The sequence below is a fragment of the Haliaeetus leucocephalus genome, unplaced genomic scaffold, assembly GCF_000737465.1.
Source record: "Haliaeetus leucocephalus isolate CR32 unplaced genomic scaffold, Haliaeetus_leucocephalus-4.0 Scaffold752, whole genome shotgun sequence".
Classification (NCBI taxonomy): domain Eukaryota; kingdom Metazoa; phylum Chordata; class Aves; order Accipitriformes; family Accipitridae; genus Haliaeetus; species Haliaeetus leucocephalus.
Genome location: NW_010973188.1, coordinates 2,867,041 through 2,886,970, shown reverse-complemented (window position 1 = coordinate 2,886,970; position 19,930 = coordinate 2,867,041). Strand labels below are relative to the sequence as shown.

General features: G+C 39.3%; 1 protein-coding gene across 1 annotated transcript in view; it reads right to left on the bottom strand.

Annotated features, from left to right (window-relative positions):
- Positions 1–1,672: 1,672 nt before the first annotated feature.
- The window catches only part of FAM98A (family with sequence similarity 98, member A), an 18,484-nt gene continuing 226 nt past the window's right edge, over positions 1,673–19,930 (bottom strand). Inside the window, exons 2-9 of the mRNA XM_010581209.1 lie at positions 19,815–19,893; positions 16,684–16,832; positions 14,969–15,103; positions 11,928–12,112; positions 9,448–9,528; positions 7,963–8,079; positions 5,117–5,284; positions 1,673–3,552 (exon numbers count right to left, since the gene is read on the bottom strand). Of these exons, the coding sequence (XP_010579511.1) occupies positions 2,791–3,552; positions 5,117–5,284; positions 7,963–8,079; positions 9,448–9,528; positions 11,928–12,112; positions 14,969–15,103; positions 16,684–16,832; positions 19,815–19,867 (1,650 nt within the window). The 5' untranslated portion in view covers positions 19,868–19,893 and the 3' untranslated portion in view covers positions 1,673–2,790. The remainder of the gene's footprint in view (positions 3,553–5,116; positions 5,285–7,962; positions 8,080–9,447; positions 9,529–11,927; positions 12,113–14,968; positions 15,104–16,683; positions 16,833–19,814; positions 19,894–19,930) is intronic.

Genomic DNA, 19,930 nt, shown 5'->3' with positions numbered 1-19,930 from the left:
ACAAAGAAGTCATAGCACACTTAGGAGGAAACAATAGAGTAAGGAAAAACAACAACAGCTGGCAGAAGCAAAGTGTTTTCTTTCCTGTTGGAAGAGTAAAGCCTCTTGTTTTGCCACCTTCTGAATTCTTTTTTTTTTTACTTTCCCCCTCAAGCAGCAATGAAGTGGGACTCAGCCTACCCCAAGTCCTGGAAGAAGGAGGAGGAGAAGGAACATATTTTGAGGAGAAAAAGCTGTCTGGAATAAGGGGGAAGGGGAAGCTCTGTGCTCCTATCCCACCACAGCATCATTTCACCATGTCACAGTGTGCAAAAGTGAGACTATCCACTGCAGCAACAGTCATAGCCTTGCAGAGAAACTGGCAGCTCTAGCACAGAAAGAAGTCTCTGAAGGTGCTGATGCAACTCAGCCAGAGGCTATCTGAAGAGCCGCCTGGGTTCCCTCTTGCTAGGAACAAGTTTGCAGCACTCTAATGCACTGACAGAAAACACATGCCTCTTTACAGCGAGGAGCAGCGTGAAGAAAAGCAGAAGGTGTCTGTCAACTTGAAGACATTACATTCCCAGCAAAAAGGCTCTTTAACTCTGTCAATCTCTCTACCTTTACCAGTACAGGACTGACCCAGTTGTAGGAATCTTAATTATTAAAAAACCCACTAATTATTTTTCTGTGAACGCAGCTAGTCACCAGCTAATGCTCACAAGGTATTACTCTCTCACAAGGGAGACACCTTCTCTGGAGCAACCCGCTGCAAGAAACCATCAACACCTTTGTGAAGCAGCAACATTCATTTTTACATGTAATTTGAACTGTATTATGCTGAGATAGATCTATATCGGTGATCCTCAAAGACCTAGATTCAATATAGGAAACTTTTCCCTCATCAGCCTTGTTAAATTTGTTTGAAACATTAAAAAAGAGACATTAAGTCAGATTCCCAAGTGCCTTTCACAGAGACATTCACTTCCAACCTATGAATCACTAGCAGCACCTAGTGGCCGCAATAAATTAAACAGGAGATTTTCAGGTTGATCACGGAATGAAATATAGGGAAATCAGTTCTAAACAATGTTTATCAGCTTCTTGACATGATTAGCTTGAATTACAGCAACACCAGCGTTACACAGATTCTCTTAAATGCTCATGTTATTTCTGTAATCCAAGGAACACCTCCTGCTTGCATCAACCTGGATTCAGCCCCAACAGCATTTCAGGTAGCCAGAGACATTGTCATCAGCATAGCCTCTGCTACAGCGATCCGAGCACAGTAGCAGGAACCTACGTTTTCCACAAGGCTGGAGAGCATCAGAAGAGTTCCCAGAAGCATCATACCATGTTCACATGGCATGCAGGAGCATAACCTGGGAGATGGGTGCTCACACAGTCTAAGAGTAACTCCACACAGCAACCCCCCAACAGAGTACTACATGCTGCTACACCAGTTCCAAGGGAGGAATAGAACAAAACTCAGAGCAATTGAAGATCAATTCCTCCCATCCAATTCTCTTCTGACAGCTTGTCAGGGGGCAGAATGCACAGTACAGCTGGGACAACTACATCTAAAAGAGATTAAAACGTAAAATAAATGAAGCAGACAGAAATCCCCATGAATTCGCAGCTACAATAGCAACTGCTTTTTACTACCAAGAAGGAAAAGAAACTAAAGCAAAGGGAACATACAGATACTTTTATTGCTCACCTTTTATACAACAGCACACCTTCAGCCATTTTCTTTCACAGCTTGACAATGTTTATGTACACAAAAAACCCAGCAAGAAGCATTATGTGGCTTTCAGTAAAGAAAAAAACAAAAACATTAGAACATCAAACTCAGCCAGGCTTTGTTTTCTGCAGCAATAATAAAAGGGCTTCCTCCAGGCAGGAACTAACCTTCCCAGGCCGTAGTGCATTTCTTTAAAAAGACAACCCCCAAAACAAATTGCCCTAGATTTGCTGAGCCAGTGGTATTAACTTGCAAATAAAATAAATTTCAGTTTGTCATTTCTTCTAGCTGATTTCAAGTAAAAATTAGGTCTGGAGGAGGAGCAACTTGTTTTGGATGGAGGCAGGTCAGTTTGAATTGCTACACCTAACTACAGGCCTACACACACTATCGGTTCACAATTTAGCTTAGTTTTAAATGATCTTTGCAGATTTTGGCAGCGGTCAGTCTTCAGAGTTGAGCAGGTGCAAAAACTTTGTTTAGCGGGAGATAAGGCTACTGAACATGGCATCCACAGTAGAGCTCATATAATAGACAAAAAACCTGTTTGTCAGAGGGAGTGCACTGTGCATGCACACACGTGTGTACATCTTCATGACTAAAATGAGAGGCCAGCAAGCCAAAAAGCGATACTCAGAAGTCGTTTTAGAACATGTAATTGAACAATGATTAGGGGGGAAAATGCAGAAGTTCTATTGTGTATTATAATAGACAAATTTGACAGACAGGTCTTGATATTTCTCTAAATCAAAGTGGAAGGCAAAGACAGCAGGTAGTTTCAGAATAAAAGTGTTTTGAGCAGAGGGAACCAGTCCAACATCTAAAAAGCATGGCTATCAGTTGATTTTTAGGGTGCAGTGATGATATATTTAATTCAGACAGGTTGGGGGTGGGGTGCAGAGGAAAAGTGTACAGAAAGTTGTACTTTGCTCAACACAAACATCCAACCCAAAGAGATTCCACCTGCCACATACAAACCTGTACTAATTCAAGCAGCAATTAAGCCAGGCCTCTAAAACCAGGTTTCTATTACATGAGCTCTGACGAAGCAAAAGCTTTTAGCAACCTCAGCTCGTGAAGTGTCTTCCTTGTCCAAAGCCAGATTGATTATACTGATAACCTCCATGCTGGAAGTGCTGCTCAAACTGCCCCCCTTGATTAAAATTCTGTCCACCTCTGCCCCCCCAGCCTCCTCCTTGACCTCCACGGCTACCCCTCCCACCACGGCCACCCCTCCCTCCTCCACGCCCACCCCCTCGGTCACTGTGGGACCCACCATCTTGATATCTGTTGTCTTGCTGGTAGCTGCCGCCACCACCCCCTTGGTAGCCACCTCCTGAATATGAAGACGACTGGTAGCCACCATAGCCACCTCCTCCTTGGTAGCCACCACCACCACCACCACTGTGGTAGCCACCCGTTTGAAAACCTGCATCTCTGTAGTTGCTCTCCCTGTAGCTGCCATCCTGGTAGCCACCACCTCCACCATCTGTCCAACCTCCTTGAAGCTTGTTTCCTCTTCCGCCTCCTCTACCACCATGATCATAACCACCACGTCCTCCTCGTCCCCCCCGATCATGGCTTCCTTGTTCATGACCTCCTCGCCCTCCATATGATGAGTCATAGCCTCCTCTTCCTCCTCGGTCGTGACCCCCATGGTCATAACCTCCTCGCCCTCCATATGAGGATTCGTAGCCACCTCTTCCTCCTCTGCCACCACCTTGTTGCGGACCAGCCTCTGGTCTTTTCTGCCACGGTGGCATCTCAGGAGGTGGTGGTTCAATTTCATTGGGCCTTCCTCCTCTGTCAGGCACTCTGCCCATTAGCACCTGCAAAAGGAAAGGAGAACTGCCATAGGAGTTGTAACACCTCACAGAAGAGTCACATTTACTGATACACACCACAAACAACAGCTGCTCAACGGTTCTTACATCCAGAGGATTTCATCAAGGCAAGCTTTTGTCTGTTTGAATGTGACAGACCTTTGTCTCCAATTAATAAAAATTAAACAGGGATTTTCTAGTACTCCAAGCACTCCTAACAAAACAAGTCAGGAGACCTGGGTTTTCTGTTCAAACAGCAGGCACACCAGTAGAGGCAGCATCAATACAGTCTTTCACTAAACTGTTTACTAGTGCAGACTGCTAATCTCAAACAACCACAAGTACAGTGCAACACAGTCTCTCTCCTAACTAGCGCTCTGAATTGCTGTAGAAGCCATTGGCTTGGTAAACAAAGTGCAAAGATTTTTATTTTTCAGTAGGGACACACAAAAACTTACACACCAACAAACAGGTAGGTGTCAGACGGCGCTGATCAGAGTTGAGCAAGACTGTAGAGGTCTAGCTGTCTAAGGATGCTGTGACTTTAAGAATTTAGCAAGACTTAAAAATGTGACAGGACATTTGCATTGCTTCAAGTTTTAAAATGATATAACAGAAAAACTTCAATGCAAGCAGGTTACTTTGTTACTTTATGTTACTGTCTTGGAAAACATTTAATATTGATAATGGGAGATTAAGTTAACAGAATATGGATCATCAGCAGGGCAGTATTGCATTCCTAGTAAAACATACATACAGTCTGATGGTACAGTCACACCTGTCTTCCACTTAATTTCTTACATTCCACACTCCAACTACACTAAAAAGGTGCAAAAATTATTTGGGGTGGAGAGGGTGTGGTCAAATCAGCACACCACCATTCTATCCTAAATTACTTAGAACTTTACCTGAAATACAGTTGGTACCCAGAAGGCAGAAAGGCATGCATGTACACCCACAAGTTTTAAAGTACCAAGTACACTGCTGTACATAGCTACTGAGCTTCAAGTTCAGCACATGTACCTTTGTGAGCCTATTACTCCGGTAAAATCGTAATTTTTGAAACAAGGTAAATAGCTTAGTCTAAATCATATTCTAAATCATACTCCTACTATGTCATTACTAAAACTACACACTTGACTATAATCTCTTATTTGTGTACACAGGAGAATCTAACCTGCAAGAGCCTTGCTTTGTGATCTTAGTACATTCTATTTACATAGATCAGAAACACAGCTACAATGTAGGTGTTACTTTAGACACAGTGACAGAATTTGGTAGCAGCAGTGTAATGACATCAGTAATTCTGATAAGACAGAGCAGGCTTACTTCCACTGAAAGTAATCAAAGATATTTCAGCACTTTTTTACTGTCCCTAAGAAAGGGCACTCTGAACTTAAACAGGTGAAACTGCAGTTACCATAATGCACCAATGCATAATCTGTAAACACCAAATTTTTTAACCTTTATTTCCAAATTCCACTTACAATGCTAAAAAAGTAGGATTTATTATTACATTCAAATTACTTAAATATTCATAACAGAACAAGCCATTTGTCATCAAAGGTACCTTATTAATGGCACATGCAGTCTTCTCTCGGATGGACCCACTGCTTGTTCTCATAATCTTTGACAGATCCTGTCGAGCTGCCAAGAGATTTGCAATGGAAATAGTGCACTTAGTAGATAAGAGGGCACGTTTTGGCTGGTAGACTTTAGCCAGTTTTTCTGTTTGACTCTGTTGGAGAGGAGAAAAACAAAACCCCATCAGCTAAAGTAATAGGAAAGCAATGGGACACCTCACCAAAAGAATCAAATCAACATTGAAGAACAAGACACTACTGCAAATAGAACAAAAATTAATATAAAAAACAGTGAGAACCACTTTGTAACTAAGAATCACTGCAACGAAGCTAGCATTTGTCAAATTAAATTTCTGAAGTAATATAGGAAACACTATTCTGACTGAACTGTCAAGACACTGATCTGACAATTTTAAGATTAACAATATATACATGCAGACCATATTACTTTCAGGCAGCCAAAGACAGAACAGAATTGTGTCATAGTTATATGAATTACTGCTAATGTCTAAAAGATACTGAAAGTGAAACATGTCTGTGTCCAGCCTCCAGACCTCCTTCTGTGCCTGCACCCCAACCCACACCCACTCCAGTTAGACTAGCATCACCCCACCTCCAGCACTGTATCAGCAGAAAAAGGCTGTGTTAACTCTTTCACACTCTTCATTCCAGTCAACTTCTTCACAAAGGTAAACCATCAAGAGGTACTGGAAGAACTAAAGCTCTCAAGTGCTTGTTCTAATTCAGTCCTTTGTCTCACATATGTAGTGCCCAAGCTACAAATGAGATCCTACAAGTCAACTTTGCCTTGTAGGCACTCTCTCTTCCTCTACTGCCTTTTGGCATTAACCATACCAGTTTCTTTGAACACCTCAAAAGTATGACAGCAGTTTTCCAACTGACAGACACAACAGAAATCTGTGCTACCAGCCATGAGTAATACACGAGTTACATCTATCTTCAGTTATCAGCAGAGTATAATGTGTCATGCAGTTGGGATAAACCAGATTGCAATCTGCACATAGACAAAAGGGCTGCTTCTTGTCTGGACCCCAGATGACAGCAGTGGTGACAGGCAGACCAGGTTTTCCAACGAATCTCTTGAGCAGGCAAGAACTTAGGAGCAAATTTTAAAATCGTATTTTCCATCTAAAGGCAGAAAACCGGAACTGGGAAAAATTGAGAGTATGTATTTCAAAATGACTCAGTGATTAATTTCTAGAACCAAAAGCTTCTGCTTTTATATTACAAGTTGAACAGAGCTTATTCAAAATTAAGGAAAACATGCACATCATTAACCTGATGCTGGCTAAAGACAAGAGAAGGAACAGTATTCACCAGAGCAGTAGTATGTTCTTCCCTGGCAAGTTTGACTGAGCTCTGAGCACAGTATTTTGGTGCTATGATATTATTCTTTTAGGTGAAACTTGACATTTTTGAACTTAAAAAAACCCTAATAACAGACTATAAAGTTTTTACTGGTGTTGTTACTATCTGGAGAAGTAACTATTTAGTTATACTACTGTATTCTGTTACTTTTCAAATTTAAAAAAAATAATTAGCATCATGTATTAAAGCACTGCTAAAAGTTACTGTTAAAACAAATTGTATTGCATGTATGGAATACTATAGCCACATTCTCCAATTTTGTGTTGTTATGGTCCTAAAAAAATTAATTTGCATTTCAAAAGATACAAAAAATATATACAATGTGTGGGTTTTGTGAAAGGATTTCATGTAGCTAGTCAAGTTCAAAAACATCTGAGAATTCTCCTAGGAAAAAACCCAAACAAACATGGATTTGGATGCCAAAGCTATAACACAATTAGAAGTCCCTGGTTTATAACCTAATCCATACTTTTGCCTGTTTTAATTCACTATTAAAATATTCAATCAATCAGATAGTTCTTCAACCATCCACTAAAAAACCTGAAGAATACAAGGTTTAAGAGATAGTACACCAGTAGAAGTCCTGCTCAGGTGATGAAAGAGAAAATGGGAGAGGTCACAGTTTATTATTAAAATACAGTTGCTTTTTTAATAAATCATTTATCAAGAAAAAAAACACTTGATGATGTGTCACAGTTTATCACTAATAACTCAGTCTCAAACACCACCAGCAGCATAATTAACAGCATGTTAACAGATCTGGTTTAGTCCTAGAAAATAAATTATATGTACTATTTTTTAAATCTCGTCATTCCTTTTTCACTATGAAATATTGGAAATAGAGAAACCATGTAATTATTTTTAAAAGTAGAATATGTATCATATACTCAGAGAGAACAGTCGTCATGTCACGGCCATTTGCACGGTTCAAAGACAAAAGAAGCACATAAAATATTACCCTGTCTATGAGGTAAGAACAAGTAGTGCCTTAGCAGCTTTTCTCATGTGCATCTGTGGAGTTGTGCTTGCAGACACACTTTGAGTTAAGGAAATCTGATCACTGTGGACAGCACAAAGTAAGTTAAGGGATGCTCAACAGGAAGATGCGTTTCTACCATCACACAGACACAGCATTTAATGAGTCACATTATGGTACTCTGAATGCAGTGGCCTATTTAACTGTATGTTTTGGCTTTGGTGTATAGTTACACACAGTCTATCTTCTCATTTTACAGACTGTTTTAAAATCCAACAAATCAGTTTTCAGTAAAATTTTTTTAGTCATCTTATATTGCCATAAACTTCTTCAGAAATTCAAACCAAAACCAGACAACTTCTGTGGTTATTTCTTACTCATGAAGGATGAAATAATGAAGCAGTCTTCCAGAGATACTTATTATAAAGCATTACCATCTACTAGAACTTCACAGCAAGTTGGTTGTACCTTAGCTCTATCTGACCAGCCAAAGGACTGCACAGTTACATCCAAACGTTTGACTAACAGTTTTCTTCGGACTTCGTATTCGTTGACTATGGCTTGATTAATTGCTTCAATTTTTTCCTGAAACAAAAATTTGCAAACATAACCTATAGATTATAGATAAAATGTTTCTACTTAAGATAAAAACTATGTGGATGGAAGAGAATAAGACACAGAGATATCAAGCAGGGCTTAAGCCTGCAATTATCTACCTTGTCAAATGGGCTCACAGCAAGTAATGCTTGCTGATGCTATTTTCCTGAAGGCTTCAAAGGCTGTTATCCTCACGTTCAGCCTTCTACTATTTCTAACAGCACAGCTGCCTGTTCTTCAGAAGGGACATAAAAACTGCACACACTGCTGAGGCATTTCTCAACACTCACCAGGACAGAGAAGCAAAAGTGAGAAAATACTACATGCAACAAGCTGAAGGAGATGCAAGGACATATGTAAGTCCTAGGGACCAGGGTGTCCTTGCTTTCTTTAAAAGCAGTAAGCTTAAGGACAAAGATAGAGCAAAGACAGAGGACTAAAAGTAAGTAAAGTACTGTAAGAGGATCTTGATTAAAGCACAATCTGCATACAGACAAGACAACACAGTGCCCTACTGGAAAAAGCCATCACTAGAAACGCACCTGGTAGCAGACAGTGGTCTAGTCAGAGCAACAGTTGAGATATGCACCATTAAGGAAATTATTTATGTATTGACTGAAGCCTGGCTGAAGGGGGGCTGTGGGGCCCACTTTCAGCCTCAACAATACAAGCACTGAAGGGAGCAGACTGTTGGGAGCAGAAGAGCTTCAACCTTAAGCAAGAGACACAAGAGAGACTCGCAGTCTCACAGCAGTAGCCATAGCTTTGTGCTGGTGCAGCAGCAGTATCTAACCCAGGCACCATCATTCTAGAACAGCAGGTGACAAAACCCAGCTGGAGATGATTGTGCCTCTGCCACCTGGGTGTACAGCCTCTCCCCCTTCCACCTGCACACTCACTGCTTCTTGGAGAAGAGGCTATGAAGGAAGCAGGCTACTCCAGCAGGATAGAAAGAGAGGAGGAAACGATGGGGAGACCCACAGGTTAGCTGGAAAGAAGCCACAGGAGGGGATGTGACACCATCTCAGCAAGGCTAGGTCACACAGACAGTGCTGGCAAGGAGCAGGAGAGGAAGGCTTAAGCTACTGCACAAGCATGCAGGTCAGCACCACCACCGTAAATCTCCTTTATTTTGGAAAACTTTTGCCTGCACCTAGACATATAGATCAACAAACCTGAGATCTTATCAGTTGCTGAACACTTACTGTACCAACATATATGTAAAATACTGCAAGAAGTTGTCTTATCTTCAGAAAGAGATGAGAAAAATATTTTGCAACATTAGACACAGAATCAAGATCAACACTTTATATACCTGAAAAAGGGAAACGGGCTCTAACACCTGCAACTACTTACCCAGTGAGCTGGTCCCAGTTGTTTCTTCAATAAAGGTTTTCCAACATGATTAGGTGGAACCTTTGCTAGGGTTTCCTTCAGCTGTTAGGAGACATATAAAAATATAAGCATTGGCTAAAAAAAAAATAAGCTTTTCAAGATTCAAATTACAGAAGAGGACCCTTGGACAGTCACAGGCTTGACAGAGCAACCTCCAATATCAAGTTGTTTTCTCTGGGACAGAGAACCAAGCACACTTCTTTTGGAAGGCAAGTATTTTTATATTTCTGGTAGTCTCAGCTATAATTATTTAAGAGAAGGGACCATAGAGTAGATCTACAGTTAAAATAGACAGATTCCATGAGGTACAGCTCCCCTTGAAGACAGCAGTATTATTCTACACATCATCTCTTTAGTTCAGAAAAACACCCCACACTTGTATCAAAAAGGTATTAAGACTATGTGAAATGTAACACAATCTAAAGAAGGACCCCTCTTTACAATCAAAAGGAGAAAATCTTCAATATGAAAATTTAAATTTAACTTGCATTTTAAAAGTTTGGGCACAACTTAGGTTATCTTTCCCATCTCAAAATTTCTGAGGACTTCAGGGGGAAGAAATGGAGTAGCAGTGACAAAAACTTGGATCAAAGCAGGTTGGAGTTATGAAACTTCACTTTTCCACTGCTGCAAACCACATTTTTCAACTTCCTTGGCTGTTCATTCCAGCAATTGATTTAACACATTCAGTGACTTGGTTTTCCAAAGGTGCTGAGCCCAATTTGTTTAACTTGAAGATTTTAAAACCAAGTGCTTTCAGAGTAGCAGAGGTAGCAGTTCATTCAAGTATCAGCAGTTTCTTTTTTTAATGTGGTGGATCATTAACAGAGAGAGTCAATTACACAAAGATCCTACTCCAAACTGTACTATGTATATGTGAAGAAAAAAGGTAACTTGATTTTCACATGCTAGATGAGAATATCGCCATTCTAAGCCTCACTTTTTAAAAACAAGGAAATTTCAGGGTGATCTCTTGTTATAACTATCATCTTGCAGTCAAGTAAAATTTTCACTCTATGTTATTTAACTTTTCACATTTTGCTCAACTTTGTGATGTATTTTCATTCGCAAAGTAAAGTAAGTTTTTCAGTTATTGGTCAGATTTACTTTTTCCTTCTCAAATACTACCAACATCTGAAGTGTTCAGACTGTAAGCACCACAGCTATATATGATTTCTAAAAAACCCTGTAGGTTAGAAGTCCCTGATGTATTTTATTAAGCTATAAGGACTGTTCAGGGGTTTTTTTTAGTATAACCACCTATGGATACAAATCAATGAGGTAACGGTAATTTAACCTTAACGATTTTGCAAGGTGTACGCAAATTCGACTTTAAAGCAAGACAGTGTAAAAGAAAAGTCAATTAGTAAAGCATAACAGAATTCCCAGATTAAAAAGATTTTGATCTACTTTGTAGTCTGTATTTTTATAGAGTCTCCTTCACCAGCAAACCTTGCCAGCATCGTTCACTGTTAGGAATATTTTCTACCTTTTCTAGAAAATGGAAGCACAGTTTTCTTATCTAACTATTTAATGCCCATGACAATGCCAAAATCAGAAAACAAACTGCTTCCATTCTACACGTTGGACTTCTGCTGGAAAACCATCCTCCTCTTCTTAAACAAGTCAATCCAAACTGATTTCTTGCAAAGAAATGAAGCACTATTTTCAGTTGCTTGGATTTATTTAAGTACAATGCAACTAAAAGGTTAGTCAAAAAACCTCTCTGAAATATTTTGGGGAGCTTTGTAATCATATCTGTTCTTTAAAGTCCACAAAGGTTCTCTTCTCTCTCCCCTATTCTGCAAGTTAAGTTACTTAACTTAAAAACTTTCTGTCCTCCACCTTTGGTCTGTGCACTGGACAGGCCATTACACTTCAATTTTCTGTTTTATAAAAATTACTCAAACAGAAGTAAATTTCTTTTAAAAACCCCCACAACAACCTGGAGAACACATACATGTAAAGGAACAAAAGTAAACAGAACCAATGAAGCCTTAGGGAAAAGGTGTAAACTTGACTTCAGTTACAACAGCTTTTAACCTAAACATTTTTAAAACAGTAGGTTCCTGTAAAAATTTGTTTATGTGTATTTCTTGGAATATGTTTCTCCTTAATGTTCTTCCTGAGGCTTAAGCTCAGCAGTTTCCATGTCTTCTGCAACAGGTGATGACATTAAAACCTACAGCAGAGTAAGAAATACCTCACCCCGTAAGGCAATGATAGCAGTAGTCCCTGACCTCATGCCTTGGCATGGAAAAAGCCTTTAAATTCATTTTCAGAATCCTGACTCTTGGCATACTCAGTAAAGCACGTTAACTCTCCTTCACAATTCAAACACTGGAGTTTCACAAGAGGTAAATATCTCCCTGGTAGCAGAACTATTTTCCATCAAAACAGTAACATCATAAATATTCTAGTTTTGTTCCTTTGGATCTTACTTTTTTTTCAATTCCACTGAAGAACTGGAACATCGTTATGTTGGCTGGAGGCTTGGACATGCCTAAAGCAATACATATGCCTTTTAGCTCCTGAAAGACTTCACTGCCACCTCCTTCCTGTGCTTTTTTAGGAGGGGCATTCACACACAGCATTCTGGCAGCTTCCAGTTCTGAGATGAGGTATGCTGGGTAAGAAAAATTAGATTTCAGCATCAGATATAGCCGAGTTAAAATTATTTTAGAACCAGTGAGAACTCAAGCGCTTACAACCAACGAATGTGCAAATGGACTGTTTTAGAAAGAGTTAGGGCTATAATTTTGGTATCCACAGAACGCTCATATTTCTAACAAGCACTGAGCTCAATGCTAGAAACACAACAAACAGGGGAAAGGTTTAATACAACCAATTAAAGCCTGGAAAAAATCCCTATGATTCCGACCGGTATTAATCACAAAGTTCAACAGAGCACAGCTCTTTTCCTTCAGGCTTCGCCCAGCAAAGACAGGAGACTAGGAACATGGAAATAAGCAGGATGAGAGACTTGGATATGCACTTTAAGCTAGACAAGCAAGCACTCCTTGAGGCTCTAGGAAACAAAGCAAGGAAATGAGTAGAGAGAAGTGAAATGTTGAATGAATCTCCTCTACTTCCCCAGGCAAGATGCAGAGTGGAAAAAACCCCCCACTTTTAAAAGTACTATTGAGAATTCAGGTTTATAATAATTCCAGAAAGGAAGGCAGTAACTGATGAAATACAAGCTAGAATGCCTGCAGTGCTCTTCAGTATCAGAACTGCAAGAGCCTACCACCACATTAGAACTCCTTTATCAAACAAACAAAAAATATTAAAATGACAATTTCTGAACATGGTATACACCCAAAATTTCAGCATTAGGTGTTGGTTACAGTGATATATAAATTTAGCACACAGCCTTTGCTTGTGATTGTCACAACTTCAAGGTTTGAACTGAAAGAAATGCACAGGTTTAACAATACTTTTATCATGAATCATACTGTGTGACCATAACAGTAACGTAAATAATTATTTCTAAAAATAAGGATTGAAAAATAGATACTGCACTGATAAAGACAGACTTGTGAGCAGGGCTATAAACCCATGGCTATACAAAAGCAGCTTACCACCTATGAAATTGGGACAGATCAAAAGATTAAGAAAAGAACAAAGCATTTTAATGATCTCTAGAATGTCTTCTGCTAAAGACACAGAACACCTTATGAATTATAACATTCTTAATATGCAAAGCAGTGAAGAATCCTTTGTAAGTTCTTTCAATGGTACTTTATATAGATTTTTCTTACATTCAACTTTCTATTATTTACACCCCATTAGGACCTCCTGAAAAAGAAACTAGCAGCAGAATTTTGTTTCAAGAATTCAGAGATTATATTCAAGCCACCTTCAACCTCCTCTGACAAAGACTGAAATTTTTAAGTGTATCACTGTAAGACATAGATGTTCTCCAGATAGTGATTCTTTTTTTGCAGACCTTTTCTGAACCAACCTGAAACTCTTGTACTTTTTATTTTTGCAGATGCCAGTACTTAATATTGTATTCTAGTGATGCTGAACACCAAGGCAATCTAACTATTTATGTTTATTTGGTGCTTTCCTCTCGCAGCAATACTGTTATATCTTCCAATTGACATAAACTGTACTGCATTTCGTTAAAATATAAAATAACCTGGCATTCAATTAAAGAGGGTTATTCTGTTTCTTCTGAAAAAAATCTGGGTTTATGGTTCCCATATAACAGGATACCTAATAAGTTAGCTTAATGTAGGTAAAGCAAGCTATGCAACTATCACAGTACACAAAAAAAGGAGTTTGGCATCTATTTCAATTCCATACTTGACAGTAAACACAGTATTCCTGCCAGCTTCTGAACAAGGCCTTTTATTACCAAAACGTATATCACAGAGGACCTCTGGAATAAACTGTTTCTCACAGACAAGCCAAATTTACTAAATGGCTTGGCTTACAGCGAATAAGCTGAAGGGCAGACTGTTTGAGCTACAAAATATTTTAAACGCAATTATTACCTCACTTCACCTGACATTTTTGAACATGCTATCAAAACAAATTCAGATTAACTCTTACTACTCCTCTTTCTCCTACTGTTGAAATACTAGAACCTACTCTGTAATTAATTTCTTACATCGCACCTGAGGGCAGAACTAAATTTCTGTTTTGAAAAGTTAAAGAACTGGCAGCAACTGAGGAAGCAAATAAAACATTATGTTGAATTTAAGATCAGATTAAAATTAGTATTACAATTTCTAACTCCGACACTTGTAAAATTATTTTTTTTTAAATGTGAATCAACATCACACACTTTTTCCAAACTGAAGTACTATTTCTTCTCCTCTAACATTTCCTAAGCAGGAATAAAACCAATTTAGGTATTGAGATCTGCTGGGTGGACAAGTAAAAGGAAGACATCACCATTGCTACTGCTAATTTATTTTCAATCAGCAGAAAGCAACATTGAAGCTATTTACTCAGGGAGATGGTCAAAAGAACTAGAAGTTGGGATAAAACATTTTCTCTTCTTCACAACAATTCCAATTGTTGTCAGAGTGTAGAAAAATGCAAGTCTTATGGCACCTTGCAAGTCATCATGGTGGGGGCTCCAAAAGGATGATGCATCTGGTGTTAGTTGTCATTTTTACAACCCTTCTAAACAAAGTTCAGTGGCTAAATCCTGGCAGAAGTCTTCAAATTATTCCCTCTTCAGAGTACCTCCTGAGAAGTAATAGGACAGGCCTGTTGCTAGTGAATGTGAAAAATGTTAATCTTCAGAGTATCTTCCATCATACACTGCCTACAGAATGACTGGTAAGTTTATTAGACCCAAAAGTATAACATTCTGACACTATAAATTACAGGGGAAAATAATTCACCATTTTAGGTAACTGTTTATACATTGTGGTAAACAAACCAGTATATCATTAAGTGTAAGAAACAATACTGTGATTCTTGTACAAAAACAGATTTGCTTGCAAGCACCCCTTTAACTTACTAAGCAGCAAGAGACAGTTCTTTTGATTATGAAGGCGTTTTGTCACATCTCCTGATGTTAATGATGCATATGGACAGTTCATTTCAGCCAGCAACCCACTCATTTCGAGTTGAAATTCTTCTGCTTCATTTGGACCTTAGAAGGAAAAGAATAGTAATTTCTTTACACCTAATACATATATCTCTGGCTGTGAGTAGAATGAATTAGATATTAAAAAAAAAAATTATGCTTTGCTCCAGTTGCTATTTAACATTAAAACCCTGCTTTTAATGGAAGCCAAATGTGTTCTTTGAAACTCAAAGCACAGCACAACCTACTTGGAGCCATGATATTCCTCATTATTGTAAAATTATGTTTCACTGACAGCTTTCCCCAGCTACAACAGAGCGCCACTGGCAACTTCTACAATGAAGTGACATTAAAAACATTGCAAATTTTACAGGGGTATTTTAAGTATCAACTAACTTTTCCCACTACAAATGTATTAGATAGTTCTGACAAAGTCATGAATAATATGGTTTATGAGCTCTCATGCTTTTACCACTTCTCCCTGTAAGCTCACATTTGTCAAATGATCTTATTTCATACCAATATTCTTTAAAAATAATCAGGTCATGTAAATCAAAGCTTAGACTGATATTTGTGTCAGAAATTAGTGAAATTAATCTGAATTTGTTAAGCCAAGTTATGCAAAAAATAGCGATTAATGAGAGGTAACAGTTTTTCTTCATTTTAAAAGGGACTTCAACCCAAAATGTCTGTTATTTATAAACTCAAGTCCCACAAAATGAAGGTAGGGCTTGATGGTACTACAGATAAAATGTTTCTATCACTGTGTTTAAAGAATTTGAAATAGGTGCTAGAGTACTTCCGGACTGTATTTTTCACAAAACATAGTAGGAACCTTATACTGCTAGAAGAGGTGAAATGCTGTATTGTTACAGAGCTAGGGAGTCAAATACACTCAAATAAGAAAGGATGGACATGTCAAAAACAGAGAGAAAGAGGAAAAGAACAGATATTGAGGTGAAATGCAGCAATCTTTGGCCATTGAGCAGACTGAAAGTTAAGTTCATAAAGGCATTATGAGTTAATACATTAGATATTCAGAAGTACAGGTTATCATACCAATTTAATCTGTAGAATGTCATGACCAGTTGACCAAAAATAACATTTTTTGAAAACTAAGGTTTGCTTCCTCCACCACAATAATAAACAAACAAACATTTTCAGGCTCCTTCTCCCGGAGTGTTTCATAAAGGGGGAAAAATACATAGTAATCACAGAGTTAAGGTAACCAAAAATAAAAAGAAAATATCGTTACTGTAGTCATGAGAACATTTCCTTGAACAGTAGGTATTTCTTACATCAAAATTACAAACAGAAGCATTGAATAAAAGTATTCTCATGATCTAATTAAAAAAAAAAACCACTAATGTTTCGATAAATCCATCCAAGAACTTTTTTTAAAGTTCTATGGTTGAACAATTAAAAGAAAAAGCTAATTTCAGAACAAAGACTGTTTGAGCCTCACTATTATTTCAATCTCTACTGGCTGTTCATTAGGCAAGTTTCAGGTGGAAAATAACCAAAATCTGACAGCGCACAGACAATGCTCCCTGGTACAACAAATTTGGCAACTGTCAGCCCAAATCTTTATGGCATGCAAGAACATACATTAAGTGCACGTTTGTGCTAGAGTTATGGCTACTTACTGTTAGTTGCCTGCACATTTTCCTCTAGTTTACAGAATAGCCGTAACTCAGATACCAACCAAGCACAGAGTTTGGTGAATTCAGGGGAACTGGCTCCACGAGAGACTGCCTGAGCCAGCGCTCCGTCATCTAACAATGGACCTTTGTAACTGACAAGTAAAACAAAAGCACAGTTTATTAACATTTGCTATGACTGATGTCCCGTGATAGATTTACTTTATGCTGTGTGCATATTGAGAAACACACCCTCATCACATCTGCAATGCTGAACATCTAAACTGATAAGATTCCCGCACTGAACTGTAAGAAAAAGCACACTGAAAACATCTGAGTGAACTCAGCATTTCCATGCACATTAGCTTACTGACAAAGAGACTGTGTCACAAAATATCATCATCAAAGGTTTCATCCTGGAGAATGTTATCACATGCAGTGGCAAATTCTCTGCGTCTATCTCCTTAATATGTTACTTACAATATAGCTATCTAGGGCAACTGCAGTTTCAAAGTATCATTCTTGAGCACTGCTTTACAGTACATTGAATAATTACTGCTGAACTAGTGCATCTTTTCTGTCATTTCTTATCACGTATCAAAAGGTTGCCACACAAAACAAAGCCTTTGATACAAATGTTACAAAAGTGATCTGCAAAACAATATCCTCTCTTGAAAAATTACCTTCTTAAGTGGGCACAAGAAAAATAAATAGAATTAGCTCTTTGTGTAAACAAGCCAAGATCAGGCCTAGTGTAAGAAAGCATGAGTCTACAGATCAGGTCTTAGAAGACATAGTTTTCAGGACATCTGGGTACTGATACTCTGTCAGGGGGAGGAGGAATAGTAGGGAGAAGGCTGCCTTATTAACCAGGTAGAAGCACAAAGTCAGAGCTTGCCAGAGTATTTAAGAAAAAATGCACAGTATTATTTTGATACAGTGCACCCAAAACAGAAAGACATCCAAGAGTGAACATAATCAACTGAACTCCCTCTTTTGAACTTCCAGGTATAGTCACCCGCTATGTCACAGCAACCCAGTCAGTCCAGTCAACTCTTGGCAAACCTCAGAAGTAAAAAAAAAAAAAAAAAAAAAATCTCAAAGAGCAAATTAATATGTTAATCTCCACACTTTGTTCTTGTGCTTAACATCACATATAAAGGATTTGGTCTTTACTGTAACAGCCTGTTACTCCATCCAACTAAAATGAAGAAGCCACACTCAAAAATAACTTCTACCTCACAGAGCAGCTCAATTAGCCACACAGAGTTAATCTACTGGCAGCTGGTGGGAAACTGTAATCTGATGTATTACAACCCTACTATATTACCACAGTAGGCTAGACAAGTCCAACAGGCTAATTAGAGCAAGCCTAAGTCCTACCCCACAGACGTTTCAGACCTACACATGTATAGGAACATCTGGGACTCGGAATAGAAACATCCAGTTATAGATCAAAGTAGAAAGGAAGCGATGACAAGCCTTTTGCTTTGGCAGGATCTGGATTTAAGTCACTGGTCACATCAGAGGCCCCTTTTCTAGAATTTTTCTTTGACAGATATGACATCTTTACTGTGTTATCTCTGATAATTATGACTTCAGCTACACATCTACCTGGCCCGTAATCCAGCTTGCAGATTCCTGACTGCAAGCAGCTTTTTCCTTCCATTCCTGCCAATGGCACATGTTCTAGAGCTACACTCCTCTTTTGGTAACATTATGATCTCCAGTTTGTTTACTTTTTCAATAGTTCAACAGACTGACTTGCAAGGCAAGAGGCCACTATTTGAGCACCTCGAGCACAAATCCCAAAAGAAACAACCCTTTGATGTGCAATGCTATTAAAAAAAATAATCAAGTAATGTATTAGAAATGCCTTCAGTATCTGGTTAGAAAAAATAAGTTGAACTGTGAAGGACCATGGAGCTACTGCCAAAGATTAAAACCTCAAACAGCCGTCTTTCCAGACACAAGGAAACAGAAGTCATTTAGTCTCATGCAGTAGTTTTCCCAATTGTTGTTGCCAATACCGTTGAAGCCCCGTGTCTTTCTCCCTCCACATTTGCTTTTCAATCACTGTTGCCAGTCTTGGCTGATATGACTTATTTTTTAATCTGCTTTCATTGTTCACTTTATTTATGTCAACAATCGACAGCAACACTTTCTGTCTATAATTACACAGATCAGGAGCACAAATCACAATCCCTTCAAGCCACTAATATCCTTTTAAACATATGGCAGAAAAAAGAAGCCGATCACGGTATGTGCATCATGGCAGACACCTTTTTGCATTTCAGTTGGAGAAATACCTGCCAAAACAGAAACCTATTTTTCAAGCTTTGGAACCATCTTAGTCTTGGAATATAATCTTTATCGGAGCATAATGGCTCTAGCCACAAAGTGATTTATGGGAATGTGGCCAATGTGAATAAATACAGCTGTTTGCATAGAACCAGCAGCAGTAAAATTGTAACTGCCTATTGTCTGAGCTCTCAACAGTTTACAGACATGCAAGCTTACAGTAGAGCACATTCTCCTTGCTCTCCCTTTCATGTTTATATAACCTTACTGACTCTGGCAGAGTAACAGGTTTAAACAACAAAAGCCTCCTGGGCTATATTATGTTAAAAAAAAAAGGGAAAAATACTCTGTCATTTACAATTTTTTTGCTGTCTATTATTTTTCACCAAGTATGAAGCCTGAAAGATTTTTTCTCTGACTTCTCTTCTTAAAAGGTTTCCTTCTCCCCTTCCCCACCCTCACCTGGGACCACTCTGTTGAACAGAGGGGTTACCGATGAGGTGGCATCACAAGAATCAAGGAGATCAGCACGCAGGAAGAGATAAAATGTTTGCCAAGGCCGTACAGCTAAAAAACTGCCGTGGTGCTTTTCTCAAGCCCAACCGACACCGCCGCCAGCCCCGCTACGTGGGGGGGCGGCACCTCGGCTCTGATGAAAAGGGACCCTTCCAGGGGCTGACCCTGGCGCAGCTCTGCCCTGGGCCGCAGACAGCCCCCCCCCACCGGGGCCTCCCTCCTGCTCCCGGCCCGCACCGGCCGCCCGACGACGCCACGGCCCCGCCAACGGCCGCCGAGAACCTCTCCCCCCCCGCCAGCGCCGGCCCCGGGGCACCTACCCCAGGTCCTCCAGCGACTCCAGCACGTCGCTCTCCAGGAGCTCGAACTCCATCCTGCGGCGGGGCACGGGGGACAAACCTGCGCGACAGCGGGACTCAGCGCCCCCGGTACCCGC